Source organism: Protomyctophum parallelum, assembly GCF_964188405.1.
Source record: "Protomyctophum parallelum genome assembly, chromosome: 2".
Lineage (NCBI taxonomy): Eukaryota > Metazoa > Chordata > Actinopteri > Myctophiformes > Myctophidae > Protomyctophum > Protomyctophum parallelum.
The window spans coordinates 16,773,680-16,791,543 of NC_139699.1; the positions used below are offsets into that span (position 1 = coordinate 16,773,680).

A 17,864-nucleotide genomic window follows, 5' to 3' on the forward strand; every position below is an offset into this window, starting at 1 on the left:
CAGGGGGCATGGCTTGAGGGAGATATCCAAATAGTAAGGAAAACAAATCTCTCCACATGCAAGCTGCCGAGGAAGATAGTTGCTGAGACAACACACACACACACACACGCACACGCACACGCACACGCACACGCACACGCACACACGCGCACACACACACACACACACACACACACACACACACACACACACACACACTTACTTTTCGGTGCTGAAAAAACAATGTGCAAAAGTATGGAAGTATATTTTCAAAATATATTTGAACATTCTATGGATAAAATGAATAATATTTCACTATAATAATAATAATAATAATGAATTTTATTTATATTGCACTTTTCATTCACAAGGAATCCGAGTGCTACATGGTTAAAAACATATAATCTATCATAGAAGGTTAAAAACAGGGTTAACAAAAAAACAGTGCAAAGCGACAGTTCAACACAAAAAGGCCTTCCGAAACAGGAAGGTTTTCAGGCCTGTTTTAAAGCAGCAAGCACTAGTTATCACTATGATCAGTATTCATCCCTGACCTATACACTGTATCTACTCACGGTCAGTGGCAGCTGAGTCCAGGGTCAGGTTCGGGGAGGCGGGGGCCATGCCCAGCCACCAGTCGCTGTCCGGCTCCAGGTGCTTCTGGAGGAACTGCTGCGTTTCATCGTTCAGGATGAAGGTGAGGTGGCCTCCACCCCGCTCACACCACCCCTGGGCACTGAGGAAAGACCGCTGGAGCTTCACAAACTCATAGCAGGATCCGTCGAAGACCTCCTGGAACTCTGGGCAGGACAGAACTTCAGTCTCATCCTCGGCACAACAACAGCATGAGCTGAGCAAAAGCAACATCCAAATCAGCCTGGGAGACATGATAGTGCCGCGCATCCTTTCCATTTGCATCCATCCGTGAACTGCTGGATTCACTCGAGCGATATTGTCTTTAAAAAGGGAATGACGTCAGAATCTCACTGTCACTCGTCAGTGGGTTTTATAAGTCCTAACATTAGGCTGGATAGCCGGTCGGTCTTTGTGTGTTTCACATAATTCTTGTGTACAATGGACAGGGTTGTAGTGAAAGGGTATTGAGCGCATTGTGTCAACAGCTTCTGGCCTCTCCCCTGCCTCCATTATATTAATACTTCCACAACCTGCAGAGGCAGATAAGCTTTAGACTTAAACCAATTTCAACCCCCCCATAGACATCAGTCATTATTAGGACAATTTCCTAATGATTGTATGCTTTGGTCCGATTATATAACTTTCAGGGTTAGGCTGTGCAACTGGCGACCATGTGTGCTTTATATCAAACTGTTGCCTTTTCATTGATCACCAGGGTGTGCTGTCAGCTCATACAAAAACAACGAGGCTGCTGCAATTAACAACAATCTGACATAGGCTCTAGCAGGCTGAGGCATTCTCATAGCAGACGTATTCATGATGTCTGTTTAAGCACTTACAGTAAGTCCTATTTCATACTTTGTCAGTGAAAATAGCCGATCTACAGTACTATTTTTGAAATGGTTTGAGTATGTTCAGAAATGTAATTTATTTCACAGAATGCAAAAACGTGTGCAACAATGTTATGAATGTGGACAGAAAAAATGCATGCCTTATTTTTGGTTGCAAAACATTAGTGAATAAAAAACTCAAAGTATGGCCATGGATTTGACATGGACAAAGGTATACCTATGGTAATAAAGAGTCTCTTGACTCTCTCTCCCCACACGTGGAGCAGTGTTATCAGTAATGGTCTGTGTGAAAGAACTGCCAAATCACAATCTAAATTGCCTTATTTAGATTAGGTTAATTTATGCATGAGTAAAACAGATGCCACCTTCAGATAGTAGAATGCCAAGACATAATTCCCATGTTCAGTAGTCCACAAGTACAATGGGCAGGGCTGACCTGTGGACAAATTAAAAAAAACTCTAATAATGTAAATGTCTGCCCAGAGAGGGCCCGGTGTGCCTGGAGAACCATTAATACAATGGATTCCTCAGCTATAGAACAGAGTTCAACCGACAAGACTGAAGTGGATCGGATGAGTAGTTGCATTAACTGGCATGGCCAAATATTTGTGCGGTTTGGGCATAATCGGACATTCTGTCGTCCCATCGCTTTCCTATGACACCCTTTTTGACGTTTCAAGGGTCCTAGACTTTTCTTCGCCCCAACCCCCGCACGCACGCACGCACGACTGCCGACATACTCCCTGTTTTCCACTATAAAACTATCGATCGATTGATTGATTGAAGTATTTATTAACAGTTTGCAGAATTACAATACATTTGAAGCATAACTCTATACAAAAACTGTTAACTGTGGGACGACACCATATAAAGCATTACACTTGTTTACAATAGGATCCACCATTTTCAATTCATCAGAACATTTAGAGACCTAATATATGAACTCATGCTTCCTTCATGCCTGAGTGTCCAGGTTGCTCCTTTACACCTGACAGGGGGGAGTTTCCCTGGTTGGACGTAGCGCGTGGAAGGAACACGTTATTCCAACCAGTTCCTTTCCCCTCCATCAGGCGCCCCGGCTGGCCAGGCGGAGGCAGTTTAGTGACCAGGATTACTGCATGTTTTTTGTGAGGGTACCCCTACCCTAGGGGACACGGGGAGAACATGCAAACTCCACACAGAAAGGACACGCCCCCAGCGGGAATCAAACCCAGGACCTTCTAGCTGTGGGGCGACAGCACTACCAACTGTGCCACCGTGCCCCCGGGATTGGCATGTCTTAATGACTGTTGGTAGGGCGTTCCACATTTTTGTGGCATAGGAGCGAAATACATTTTGTCCCTTAGTTAGTGCCAAATCTGGGTTGCACATGGACATTAAGGACAGATTTAGACAGGTACATGGGTATGTTGGTGGTGTAGCGAATCTTGTGGACCAGACCCATTGCAAGATGCTGTACTCTGTCATCAACCATAAGCCATTCCAGCCTGTCAAAGTGGGCAGGGATGAGGTGGGTTCGGGGGGTGAGGCCAAGTTTCTTTTGGGAAGTCTAGAGCCTTGTTTTAAGGGCCTTTGAGGTGCTGTGGTACCAAGAGGTGCATGCATAGTCGAAGAAACCTTGTACGAGGGCTCCTGTTAGGGTCTTCAAGGTGTTTTTGTTGACCAGTGAGGAGATCTTGTATAGGAATCTTTCAGGATTTTCAGGGATCTCCAACTTCCATCGTTACCGACTCGGTGCTCTACAGACGGGCACCGGTCTAGTCTAATATAATTCAATGTACTGTACGTGTTTGTGGGGAAATATTATGGTTCATTTGCATAATGCCAGGTCAAAATGTTCTACTATCAGCAACAAGTAATTCATTTACTACTCTATCACAGTTCTACTTACTGTACAGTATACTGTACAGTGCATCCTCCCTTTAAAATAAGTTAAATAAACGCTGTGATATGCCCGACATAGGTTTGTTACATTACATTCCTTACATTTTAACATTCCTTACATCCTATGTTTGCTTGGTTACCACTTATGCCCTATATACATTGTCGTACGACAAATGGTGAAAATAGCCAACTACAAGCATAACAAGCTTGTAGATAGCTATTTTAGCTAAATAAAGCACAGTCTTCACTTGCTCAATAAAGAATATTATTTTGTGAAATATTATAGTTATATAATATTAGGTTTGTGAAATTGTTTTCTTAATTGAGTAAGATAATTATCTGACCTGTGTATGTGTTAACTCCAATGCATCTATGATAAAAAATATATATATATTCAGGTGTGCAAATGACTTTTGATTTCCGGAAAAAAAAAAAAATAAGAAAAAGTTGAACATTTTCCCAAAATAGGGATGCCATTGTGGTGAACATTCATAATTTCTGAATACTCTTTGTGTCTGCCCTTAACCCATACCACCATCATAAAGCATAACAGACAGATAAGATATGACGTATTGACTATCGTCGATTACAAAAAGGGGGTGGTTTATCAAGCCCTTCATAAGGCAGAACAGTGGCCTTGGTACAGTATACAGTACCACACTGGATCTAGACAACAGAGCAAATATGTCCTACGACTACGCCAAAAATAAAGAGGAGAGGCCAGAACCCTATACAGCAGATGTTAAAGGTATATTCCAAAATACTTTTTCAACGGAAGTGACTGACGGGAACCTTAGGGGGTCCATTCCAAAAGAAAACATTCGGTGCCTGCAATAATTCCTGATATTAGTTTAACCCCTTCTGAACGGGAACCCATTTTGGTGTTGGCATCATGTCATGCTTTAGCTATTGAAAAATAGCAGATCTACAAGCTCATAGCGCGCCACCGAGTGGCGTGCTACGAGCTTGTAGGTCTGCTATTTTTTGAAAAATCGAAGAACGACTGACATTTTTAGAATCTGATCTCAGGTCAGAATGGGTTAAGAATTAAGGCTCTTTTTCTCTTTGATTTAGGCAACATTCCCAGCTGGCTCCAAGGTACGCTGTTGCGCAACGGCCCAGGCATATTCTCTGTGGGGGAGACGACGTATGATCATTGGTTTGATGGAATGGCTCTAATGCACAGCTTCACATTCAAAGATGGTAGGTGTTCATGATAAATGAAAAAGTCCAACCATTTAAGCTTCATTTTTAAAATGTTCAATGGATTCTAATGTATAGCTGCAATTATTCTATTTCAGGAGGGGTGATCTATAGGAGTAGATACCTAAGAAGTGACACATATGAAGAGAACATGGCAGCCAAAAGGATTGTGGTGTCTGAAATGGGGACAATGGCTTATCCAGATCCATCCAAAAACTTCATCACCAAGTACGCCTTTCCCTATAGACCTTCAAACACTTGATAACATAACCATTCTAAATGGGTACATAGCCAACTTCTGTTTCCTAGCAATGCAATTCCACTAACAAGGTCTGTGCTTTGCAACTTTCTCTTTATCTCTTTACATGTTGTGCTGTAACTCAGAACATCAGTAATGTTTATGCTTTTATGCATTGTATACATTCTTATAAAACGGACTAAAGTATTACCAGAATGTTTTCTCATTTTCAGGGCAATTACCTTTCTAAATCACACAATTCCAGATTTCACAGACAACTGTGGCAATAACTTTGTCAGATATGGGAAGGAGTATTATGCCACCTCTGAAACAAATTACATTCGCAAAATTGATCCTGTGACCTTGGAAACTCTGGAAAAGGTAACCAATATCAGCATGTTTCCCGTCTCAATGTATCTGCAATGACATCCAGATTTGTTTATCAGAGCGTTTCACATCCTATCCAGGTGAATTACCAGAAATACCTTCCTGTGAATCTGGTGACATCCCATCCACACTACGATAAGGAGGGAAACACCTACAACATGGGAACGACAATAGTGCAAATGGCCAAGACCAAATACACTTTGTTTAAAGTCCCAGCCACTTGTGAGAAAGGTATGCAAAGGTTATTTGGATCCACACTATACACTACAGTACCTGAACACTTGATTGTATTATCATGTGCCAATTTTAAAATTATTAACTGCCTTACAAGCCAAAAAGAAACCACTGTACATTCTAACACAATTGAGATTACAAACTGATTATTTACATTGCAAAACGATTCAATACCGATTAACTCCATTTCAAAACGATCCGATACAAAGTCAAACGATCCGATATTTACCATTTGCATTTCGATATACTTCGATTTTTTTTAAATTAAAATCGACATTTTCAAATAGTGAAAATAGCACATCAAGCAAGCATCGATCACATTGAAGTTATTTTCCCGCTTTTTCTTGTGATCAGACAAAGGCTCAGCGGCCCTGAAGAGCGTAGAGATACTCTGCACGCTGCCCTGCCCGTCCCTCCTTCACCCCAGCTACTACCACAGCTTCGGCATGACGGACAACTACTTCATCTTCATCGAGCAGCCTCTGAAACTGGACATCGTCAAGATGGCCACTGCATACATGAGAACAGTCAACTGGGCAAGCTGTATGAAATACTGTCCTGACGAAAATGTGAGTCAAGGGAAGGCTGCAACTATTGATTATTTTATCATAATAAAAAATGTTATTTTATTATAACTACTACTGTAACTATTACTCTAACTAGTGATAGTTAAAATAATATCACTTGCACCCCGTGACAAAATATACAGAAAACACTGGGGTAAAGGTATTGCACTCAGGGGTGTCCAAACTATTTTCAAAGAGGCCATACATTTTGAACATATGAGAAGACATTTCATACATATAGTTCTTTAGAGCATAACAAAGTCAAGTCCGTAAAAGATAATGCATCGACTTTGGACATGCCTGCACTAGGTATATATATTCATCAACATCTTGTGGCCCTAATTGATTGTTTTGTTGAATTTGTTTGAACAGACTCTGATTCACCTCATAGATCGGAAGACAGGCAAAGAGGTGGGGACAAAGTACTTCACAGGAGCCATGGTGGTCTACCATCATGTGAACGCGTTTGAAGACGACGGGCACGTGGTCTTTGACGTCATCGCCTACAAGGACAACAGTCTTTACGACACCTTCTATTTGGCCAAACTGACAGAGTCAAGCCCAACCCCGGCAGGCGATCCAAGTAGTAAACCAAAATACAAAAGGTTTGCTCTCCCTCTACAGTCTGATAAGGTGAGGCTTCTCAGAATGATCTATTCATGCCATCCTTCACAGGTTGGAGCTCAGGGGTTCCCAAACCTTTCAGCTGAAGACCCAAAAGTCTGTCACGGAACGCAAACGTTTTATGGGTCACGACCCACGACCCATTGTTTAGGAAACACTAATCTCTCAGATTCTGCGCTGTGCTACTGAATCTGTCGGCAGGGGCATTCAGAACGTGTATATATTGTTGTTAGTGGTAATTTAGTGGTAATGAAAACATAGGCGCGCCACCAGAAGAGGAGGTCTGAAGGTGGAACCAAATGGGCCAACATCCTGTTATCCACATTCTATTGGGCGATGCCCCCAGACGCAGTGCTGGTCAATTCGCTTCCAGCAGCCAAGAACCTTGGTGATGTCCTGACACTAACATTTGATGAGTCCCTTCCTCACAGCCCAGCTCCTTATCCAGACAACAGTCATATCAAAACTTGACTATTGTATGTACAGTAACTCTCTCCTTACTGGCCTACCGGCATGCGCACTTAAGCCTCTCCAATTGATCCAGAATGCCGCAGCTTGCTTGGTCTTCAACCAGCCAAAATTCTCACGTCTCCCCCTTTCTCTGCTCCCTCCATTGGCTCCCGGCTGCGCTGCCCGCACAGAGTACAAAACTCTGATGCTGGCACTCAAAGCAACAGCATATTTGGCAACTCCAATCTATTCTCCCTTCCGGCTCCAAAACTATGGAATGCACTTCCCATTGCAATCAGAACGGCACTCAGTCCAAATCTTATGCCGTAGTCTGAAAACCCACCTCTTCAGACTCCATCTTAGGCCGTAGCACGTGCCGTAGCACTTGCCCTAGCCTCGAAGACCTTCCAGGCATTATGCAAAGGTTCATTTTATGTAACTTAGATAGCATATTATGTAGACATAGCACTCTTTAGTGTATACCCGTTTCATAATTCATTATATAGACATTCCACTGTTAGGTTCTTAGCTAAGCTTACATATGATTCTTGATGACTATTTTTATGTATTTGATGTATTCCCATTTTTTATTCTTGCTTACTGTAAATCGGTCTGGATTAAGAGCGTCTGCTAAATGCCTAAATTATGTATATTGTATGATGTATTATTTTATTTGTTTAATATTCTCTGTAGGGGATTGATGTAGGAGAAGACCTGGTGAAACTCAAATACACCACAGCCAGTGCTGTGAAGAAGAAGGATGGAAAATTGCACTGCCAACCACAAGTCCTTTTTGAAGGTAAATGTAAAACAGTGTTATAAATACAATTACATTAAGTCTATTGCAGTGTGCTGATGCTCATTTTATGACCAATAGACGTAGAAGTACCCACAATCAACTACGACAAGAACGGCAAGAAGCACCGATATGTCTTCCTGACGTGTGTGGGAATGTCTGCAGCGGCAACAAAGGTAACATTTCATATAAAACAGTAACATTGGTCAAAAAGATCAAATGTGTTCATGACAATCACATCTGATCTGCACACAAAGAGAGGATGGTGCTGAGATCAGATCTATGATCAAAACATATGACACGATAGTCAAAAAAGTTAAAATAGTAAAAGGTGCTCCTGGATGAGACAAGATACAACATCAGATTTCTTTTTAAATGGGCGATCCGGGCACTCAAAGTTAAAAGAGGGAACAGCCATTATTTAATACAATGCTTTTACAAAGGCTTTTCTTTCATAATCTTTATCCCACGATTTTGTATCCCATTTTTCACCCCGTGTCAATTATCTAATGTGATCCTGGGCTCTACACACCCTCCGCCAACCTAGTCCCCATATATGGGGGACAAGGGGAGAGCAACGGACTTGAACTCATGCTTCCTTCATGCCTGAGTGTCCAAGTTGCTCCTTTACACCTGACAGGGGGGAGTTTCCCTGGTTGGACGTAGCGCGTGGAAGGAACACGTTATTCCAACCAGTTCCTTTCACCTCCATCATGGCTTTTCAAGATAAAAGAATGCTGCCAATGTGTTTCAGCTCAAGGGATCCTACATCAAGGTGTAAAGGTTTATACCATTACCTTGTTTACACTCTAATGAGATGGACATTGTAAGCAGGCGGTCTACAATCTAATCTAACACTGCAATTATATATGGCTTATGCGTTGGTGGTTAGAGTCTAACCAGTCAGCTATTAATAGGCCCCAACCTACTAATCTTATCTATCAATTTAGATAATGAAGTTTGACACAGAAACCAGAACAAAGATTGAGTGGAGCGAGGAAAACTGCTGGCCTTCAGAGGCTCTCTTCATTCCCAAGCCAAATGGGGAGGAAGAGGATGATGGTGAGACACATAATTATGCTCAAACTACCGTAAAGCTGTAATTTGAGTGTTGCTTTGAGTGTCGTTTTATACTCTGGATCAAATATGTTGTGAATACTGCTCAATATTTGTCTGCATAACTCACCGTCCCTTGCCTTAACAGGTGTGGTTTTAACATCGGTCATCAACTCCAACCCAGGGCAGTCTGGCTTCATCCTGGTGCTTGATGGGAAGTCGTTCACAGAAGTAGCTCGGGCATATGTTAATGCAGAGCTGCACATGGATATGCATGGATATTTTATCCCACAAGAGAATCTGGCAGAAGCAGAAGAACATGCCCACCTTTAGTTTGACCATTGTAAATTATATTGTTTGAATTATATTCATATATTGTCTTTGATACACATAAGATGTCCCCCCCCCCCCCAAAAAAAGGGATGTTCTTAAAATAATATTTGTGTAAATGTTTATCATTTACACGTTTATAGATTCAATCTAGGTGTGCTTATTGTTTCTCTTATTCTATTGTATATTTTGTAACACATTTTATCAGACTCATAATTAAAGTTGTGCTGCGTTACCACTGTATTTAAATTAGTGAGAATCCGTCGACTTGGTTCAAGTGTACAGTACTGTCACACAGCCTAGGTTACACATTTTTCCTCATCTGTAGGGAGTGTCATATCATCTGACGGTCTTTCTGGGTGAATGAGCCAGCATTAAGCGGTAACCGGAAATTAGTCTCCAGCTCACCTGTCATGAGATGAACTCCTTCCACTTGATCTCATGAAGTTCCTGAATCTCAACATCTCTGGTGATGCTGTAGACATGGGGTGCCCACACTTTTTGGACTTGAGAGCTACTTTCAAAATGACCAGCTCAACAAGATCTACTGACCGAAATAATGATTATCCCTTTGCTGGAAATAGTTACATAAGACACACTTGGAGCAGGAAATAGAGAGGAGACATGGAATTTTTTCTTGTATAACTTTGTAATGTTATACTGATGTTTGTGTGCAACACTCTTGAAAACAATGTATTGCATTGTGGGTTTGAGCTGACAGGCCCTTTTTATGTCAAGTCACCTTAATTCAAGTGATAGATTATATATATGTTTAGGGACATGTCATGTGGTCTACCTGCACATGTAGCCTTTGTGATCTACTAGTAGATCACAATCTACCTTTTGGGCAATGATAAATGAATGTGTGAGAGGACAAGACTGTGCTCTACAACAAAAATATATCAATATATATACAATCTGACACTGCAAAAACAAATGTGTGTATTTCACTCACCTGGCTCCAATGTGGTTTCACCCAGTAGGACCATGGGGGCTGAAATTAAGCTGTCAGGTGGTATATTGAAACCTGGAGCGCCCTGTAGTACAAATAGTATTGTTGTGTTATGCACTGTTTTAATAATACATAATATTTAAAACAGTGCATTACACAATACTACTTTACTTTACTCAAGGTTACTTTGGCACAACATAGATTAGTTCGTCCAGGAGAGGGCGGCAATGTCCACACATCCAAACACATAAACGCAGAATGAAACCTAGAATGGGTACATTTCAAACGAAAGCACAAGTCACTACAGAAACTGCTACTTTGAGGACGACCCCAAAAAGCACTAGACTTGTTTACATGATCAGGGTCCTCCATTTTCAATTCATCTGAACATTTAAAGAATAAAGACCTGGCTACAGATATACACTTCTATGGCCTGGTGCATACCATTATCAGCAGACAGCACAACACAGGTGCGAACATTTTTAGTTGAGTGGGGAACGTAGAACCCTGGGAACATGTAGAACCTTTTTTTTTGGGTAAGCGGGGAACAGAACCTTTTTGCGGGGGTAAGTGGGGAACATATAGCACCTGTAGCTTGTACACTACTATACCTGTAGTCCCAGGCGGTGTAGCTTGGCTTTGCTGGTCATTCCAGCCATAGATTCCAGCCAGCCAGCTGCATGGCCGACCAGCTGAGCAATACTGACATTCTGACAAAACAACAAAAGCCTGACAACAAGCCTGGTAAACCCAGGGGTAAACCAGATAAAACCAGCAACCATCATTAGCTGTTTTCCTTTTCCTCTTCTTTTTTTAGCAGGGAAAATAGGCTAAAATGAGTGAATGGCTCCACCTACTGTTCATATAGTGTAAACACAATCGATAAAGCTTCAGTGTCCATTTGTCATTATTCAGTTAGTTGTTTTAATACACAACTCAAGGCAGCTATAATTTATGCTTCATTGTCCATTTTGTCATTATTCAGTCAGTCCTTTTTAACACATCTCTGTAGCTGTGTAAATTAAACATTCTTTCCATCTTCGCTTTGCATTCTTGTCTGATATCTGTCTTTATATCATGAAAAGACCACAAAAAAGTAAACAGTATTTTCCAGATTTATTAAACTTCAATATTGCATACCTACAAAGTATCTAGAAAGCTACAAAATACCTACTATTATCAAGAAGGCATCATCATTGTTACGAAGCCAGAACAATATGCAGTAACACATACACATAGAAGAGCTTCATTTTTTTCTCCCTTGCTCCCAGACTTTACTGTCTTTATGGATATGAAAAGATATCACACCTCTGTACCAAGAAAAGCTAGGATATAACTTTGTTTTTACAAAAGCACCTTTTTACACAAAAAGAAATCTGCACACAAAACTCAATAGCATGACACACTATGTGAGCTATGTGAAAGGTCTCTTTAAACTTTAAAGCCAACATCTGAAAAATTGTAACAAAAACAAAATATGCTTAATTTATACTCTGTTGTATACAACAACGTATAAGTCAGGCTTTAAGGTACCAGTACCTACATTTAGACAAAATTACAAATAACAAAAAGAGCTAAACTGCTGGTATATATATATGTCTCTCACTATTCCTTGACTCGGTCGGCTGTTTTGTCGAAATTGTTTCGTACATTCAAACAGTCCCAGTCAAGACTTTCGTGAAGTTAAAACAATGACATCAGATTACTTGTCCCGAGAGTTACATGTGGAAATGTACCAGCAGTCTAGCAGTAACATCATTGCCATCCTTGGACTTGCAATACGGACAATGTCATCACAAAACCAAGTACAATTGTATACAAATACAATAATAAAACAGGAACATTTCACTAAGTCAATAAATGTGAACCAGGTACACAGGGGGTATACAAAACAAAACATAAAAAACAAGTATATATATATATATATATATATATATATATATATATATATATATAGTATGCCTATTAAAGTATTGAGTAGCTATGGCCTTGAAGGTGACAAGTATACAGTAAGCCTCTATGCACAGTAAAGTCCTCAGTGTTAATTTAACTGAGAGCGAACCCATTAAAACCGTGTAAGTGTCATTTTAGATGTTTTGCATGGCTATTAAAAAATAACAGATATACAAGCTTACAGCACGTCACTTATTGCAGCGCTGCGAGCTTGTAAATATGTTTTATGTTTTAAAATTACATTTTCACTATAGCCTACTGATTCTGGGTCTTAATGGGTTAAATGAAAACTGATGATTTTACTATGGGGCCTCACACAGTCTAGCAGCTTTTCTACAGTAGCTCTGAGAATGACATCAATTCCTTGAACCTGGAAATATAAAGGGCTTGATATGCTTAAATTGTTGACCAGCTTAAGGGGGGGGGGGGGGGGGGCGGGGGAGTATGATAAATTGTACTTTCACACTAATTTCATAAAGTAGGTTGTAGTACAAGAGCAAAAAGCTAAACGCTTCATTAAAATAATTTAAACTGTATATTTGAAGTGAGAAACAAATTAGGCAGATTAAGTAAACATTATAAGTGATGCCTTATCCAGTCTACATTTTATATACACGCACTCACACACACACACACACACACACACACACACACACACGAACACAAGTAGGCTATATGAATTTGCTCCAAGCAATGATTTCTTTCAGCTCAGATGAGTCAAAAACATCTTGCTTGTAGTTAGTGTGGCTGTACATACATGCCAAACAGGTCTTTCAGACTTTGATGTAAAACAAAGAAATAGGTTTTCTTTCAATACTGTATTCATTCTCAACATTAAATTATACTGCAGTAAAAAGCAACAAGTATAATTTATTTGACCAGTAACCGGACATACCCTGCCAACATTACAGACCTTCATAAAAGGCAATGTGGTGATTAGTTACACGTATGGCAACGTTTTTGGTCTAGCAACATGCAATTTATAATTTTCTGTTTTGAAGCTGGAAATTTAAAACCCAAAGGCACTTTCTTGCTACAGTGCAGAGGACAAGAGATGCAGTGAATCTCTGTATTTTTTGGTCTTTTATGATAAGAAAGGCAAAGTCAGTTCTTGTACTGTACACTCTTTTAGAAAAACAGATTAGCACTGTCAAGAGTTAGGGCTAAAAACATTAGTCTGTATGATTCAATGTATTAGATGTGTTTAGGAGTTCTGTGGTTGATAATCTAGTTCAGCAGAATCCCATATTTCTAAGTGTGTACCATGTCAAAGCAAAAGTTAATTCATACTTTGTCACACAACCATAGTATTTGACAAGGGTCACCCGACAAAGATGACGTAGTCATGACGTAATCCTTTTGACAAGAGAGTGTACTTTGTCAAAAGGATTGTGCAAAGTAAAAATGAACACTGATGTCTCACAGATGTGGTCAAATGTAACAAGTCATACATTGGTGAGTTTTTTTTTTTTTACTTATTTTTCTGTTCTCTCAATGCAACTGATTTTGACTTGGAAAAGAAAACATGTGTTAATGTTACATTATACTCTAAGGCACTGTACACTTTGGCAGATTGTGTTGTGAACTACTTACACAATGCAAACATATCATCGGTCTTCCAGCAAGGAGATCACAGCTTTAGTGGCAGCTTTTGTCATTCACATAAACTATAAAACAATATATAATGCTTAAGGCTTGGAACTGGTGTAGGCCACAGAAAGACAGGGCAGTGTTAAGCCTGATATATCCATCGTCACTACCGGAAATAGCAGATCTACAATCGTGTAAATCCTCTTTTGCGGTGCACAACACACACACTGGCAATTAAATATTAAGGTCCTTACACCCCAGGAAGTGTTTTTTTGTATCTCGTTTGATTAATTAATCTGAATAATATCAATAATAATATTTTTTTTCTCTTTCAAACTATTGTTTGTGTCATGATTAGATACACACAGAACAATATTATACGGCAATAGAGCATTTTACATTTGGAACAAGGTCGACTTTCCCCGGAATTACAGGAATAGGCATCAACATTTGCATCAACCTGCATGAATGAGGGATCAGAAATATGAAAAGTTATAATGTGAAATACTCACACGATATTAGTTATTCGTCATTCCCCGGTGTAAAGACCTTAATTCAGGCTTTAACATAAAGGCAGCAAAAACTCTGTCTTGGACTTTTTACAAATTACACTGCAATGACCAGAGGGGGCGGGGGGGGGTCTGAGATTAAAAATGCATCATTCAGGGGCAATGCCACCGCATACTGACCAAGGCCTGCTGTCTACAAGTGATGTATTGTCTCATGACAATGTATGTATATTCTAAAAAACCACAGATCTAAAGGAAATAAAAAGTTATCATCACTAAGGCATGTCCAAGAAAAGGAAAACAAAGTGCTTTGGACGTGCTGTAAGTCCAATCAGAGTAGTTTAAATAGTGCTTTCACTATAAAAAAAATCTAAACAATGTTCTAGTCCAGTGGTTCCCAACCTTTGCTGGATCAATTAAGGCCCAATAGAAAATCTCTAAAGCGTTTTGCGGCCCACCCATCTGACCACCTCAGAATGATCAATCAATCTTATGTGTATACTTATCCTATGTATCAGTATTACAATGAAAACTCATTTCCCCCCAAGGTTTTAAGTTAACCCATTCTGACCTGAGATCAGATTCTAAAAATGTCTTCTACATCCTGACAGTTTTCTGAAAAAGCTATGTTTCTATGTCAGTCGATTTAAAAAAAATAGCAGACCTACAAGCTCACCGAGTGGCGCGCTACGAGCTTGTAGATCTGCTATTTTTCAATAGCTAAAGCATAACATAATGCTAACACCAAAAGGGGTTCCCGCCCAAAATGGAAGAAATACTTTTTTTGCATTATATTTTAATATTAATGTTATATTGTCATTAAAATTAAAACCTGGGCCACAGGTTAGGAACCACTGTTCTAAATCATTTGTCACAGGAGAGAGACTCATTCTGCAGTGCAGGGATGTGTAACAGGTTTTCCCATAATGCAACATGATTCTTTCAACAACAAAAAAAAGAAAAAAGATGCAGGTAAAACTACAATCTGTAGTACTTTCACAGTGCAATCCTTCTGTTGTTATAGTGTTCAATGGCTAATGTATGTATGTGTTGTTCACATCCTATGACATAGCCTACTGTAACTAGTGAGTAACTATATTGTAACTACTGTAACTCTGTTATCAAAGTATAAGTTAGACTGAAGACGTGGAGTGCTTCAACAGGGCTTGGTATGTTCCTGATTTTTTTTATATATATTTTTGCAATAGTGATGATCACTATAACATCTTAAGTGTTGTGTTATATTTTCTTTGGAAAGTCCATTGGCTGTGTGTGTATGTTTTATACAGCATGTATTATACTCACAAATGATCCACTACATACAAAATACACTCATACACATTATTACACACAGACCATGTCAGCCAACGGGGAAAGGGCCAACATCTTTTTTTTTTCCCTCTTACATAAAGCAGAAAACGTCAACACATATATATATTTATGTTTACCAAATTAATCTTCACCAATGTACAGCCACATGTACTGTATATCCCTACAGAGATCGACTCTACATATTTTAAATGAGAAATTACTCCCATATTAAAACAATAAAACAACTGTACCGCAATTCACAGCTGCAGTCAAATAACATACACATCCATTAAAACAAAAAACACAAAATAATCCATAACAACTGACTTCAGCAAAAGAAAAAAAAAAAAAAAGATGATGATGAAAAAGCATCGCATACGTGATTTTAAGCTAGAGGCACTGCCACTTGTTTTGAGGTTGGTAAAGTCTATGAAAAGGGGTGATCGGGGTCTCAGGTGTTCATTCCTTTACGAGTCGGTAGATATGATGCTGGGCTCCGTGCTCACTGTTTGACACTTCAAAGACACACGCCATACATAGCAACGTCTCCTGGGTGTCCCTGTTGGTCACCACCTGGAAGGGAAAGAGACAGATTGCGTGTCAACTAGAGCTGGGCAGAACAGAAAATGTATTATTTATAAACAATAACTGACTTAATCATGTACATAGGTTATTTGAATATTTGAGAAGCAGATGCAGTCTGTATATATATATATATATATTCTTTTCTTTTTTAATTATTATTACATCAGCAAATCAATACAAAAAAATAACTACTGATCGTCCAATTAAGCCATGTATTAAACTTAGTTGTAGAATGCTGGTGTGCAAAGATAGTGAAGATATAGCGGATCTACAAGCTCATAACGTGTGGCATCACGGCGCATTGCTTGTAGATCTGCTACCCCCCCAAAATAAACAAATAAATAAAATAAAATAAGCAATTGTTCATTGATTGGATTATTGATCATCGCACAGCCCTAGTGTCAAGTTTAATACTTCACCCTACTCCTTTTCGGACATTGTTGGAGTATTTTCTTTTTGTTTCAGTGTTTTAATGTATTTGATTTCAAATAATGTTTGAAATAAACTCATTCATTCATTCAGTCAACTCCGTTGCCCGTTGCACAAAATAAGTGCTGTAATGGCGTTGTAATGTCTAATTTGCATGTAGTCGTGCAACACTGGCGTGCACAGAAAATAGCTGATCTACAAGCTCGCCACCCATCGCAGTGCGACAGGTTGTGAGTTTGTAGATATGTTCAGTGCGTGGTGTATTCTTGGAGTGCATTCAGGCTCAGGATTAACAGGCCTATCCCTATGTGATACACACACATTGTCAATCAGAGGGCAGTGCAACATGACTGATTGGAAAAAATCCGAAGAATCTCGAGGGGGAAAAGAAAAAAAAAAGACAAAGCAACCGAACAAAAGCCCAGGCACTATTTTGAGAGCACACATACCCACATATGATTTGGAGAAAAGGGACATTCTGCCTCTCCCTGCCGCCCTTTGGGCAGCAGAGAATGAGACTTTGAGCCCCCATGCGATGGCTAATAACAGGGGTTCCCGCCCCCTCTTACCCTCCCTCTATGTCGGCCTCCTCCCCTGTAGATAATGAGGCTCCTCGCGCTGACTTCCATCCCGTGTGGAATGTGAGGAATGCAGGACCAAGGAGAGGAACTCATCTGGCCGCCAGTAACATACCCCCCCTAATTTTTTATTCATTTTAAACCAGCTACAGCCACCAGGGCCCAACAATCCACCCCTGAAGAAGTAGACAGAAATAATGATGGTTCTGGAGAGGGTCCCGGGCCCACTTAGTAGACAAGTGAGGTTCGGTGGCAGAAGGCTGATGGAGAGAAGAGTGTGTGTGTGTGTGTGTGTGTGTGTGTGTGTGTGTGTGTGTGTGTGTGTGTGTGAGTGCGATGGACCACACAAGCGTATAGCGATTACCAATAAGATAGTGAAGTTCTCCAGCACACTGTTCATCATGTATTTCTCGGGCAGGTGTTTTAGTTTATGGATGAAGTTGATCATGTATTCGCACATGGGCGACCGGCTTATCCTGTAGACAAAACGCCCATTCTCGAACCGTGCATATTCCGTCTACAGAAAGGGAAAGAATGAAGACAAAACAGAATATGAAAAAAGAAGAAATAAAATAAAAAAGAAAACATGTTAAAAGCTAATTGCCAATTATAACCAACCCGATTTAAGTGTTGGCAGTTATTGACCCTATTCACAAGGTGGTCATTTTGATAACTTCATACTTAAGGGGGCGGGGGTTCTCACCACCCCAAGTATGTGTACAT

The 17,864-nt window shown here is 40.0% G+C and overlaps 3 protein-coding genes across 4 annotated transcripts in view; 1 reads left to right on the forward strand and 2 right to left on the reverse strand.

The window, feature by feature from the left end:
* Window positions 1-867, reverse strand: part of pkd1l2a (polycystic kidney disease 1 like 2a) — a gene marked incomplete at both ends in the record, with an annotated part of 43,853 nt that extends 42,986 nt beyond the window's left edge. The window contains one exon of the mRNA XM_083790369.1: window positions 555-867. Coding sequence (XP_083646495.1) covers window positions 555-867 — 313 coding nt within the window. The remainder of the gene's footprint in view (window positions 1-554) is intronic.
* A 3,167-nt stretch (window positions 868-4,034) lies between these two features.
* bco1 (beta-carotene oxygenase 1) lies at window positions 4,035-9,237 on the forward strand (the record flags this gene model as incomplete). Its single annotated transcript, XM_083790379.1, has 11 exons — window positions 4,035-4,098; window positions 4,425-4,553; window positions 4,652-4,781; window positions 5,025-5,172; window positions 5,259-5,409; window positions 5,767-5,981; window positions 6,351-6,611; window positions 7,746-7,851; window positions 7,930-8,024; window positions 8,799-8,910; window positions 9,053-9,237. The coding sequence occupies 11 exons, from the start codon at window positions 4,035-4,037 to the stop codon at window positions 9,235-9,237; spliced, it is 1,596 nt and encodes a 531-aa protein (XP_083646505.1).
* Window positions 9,238-14,981: 5,744 nt separating this feature from the next.
* Window positions 14,982-17,864, reverse strand: part of tead1b (TEA domain family member 1b) — a 93,523-nt gene continuing 90,640 nt past the window's right edge. For both annotated transcript variants that reach the window (XM_083759945.1, XM_083759944.1), the window contains exons 12-13: window positions 17,506-17,658; window positions 14,982-16,122 (exon numbers count right to left, since the gene is read on the reverse strand). In XM_083759945.1, the coding sequence (XP_083616071.1) occupies window positions 16,009-16,122; window positions 17,506-17,658 (267 nt within the window). In that variant the 3' untranslated portion in view covers window positions 14,982-16,008. The remainder of the gene's footprint in view (window positions 16,123-17,505; window positions 17,659-17,864) is intronic.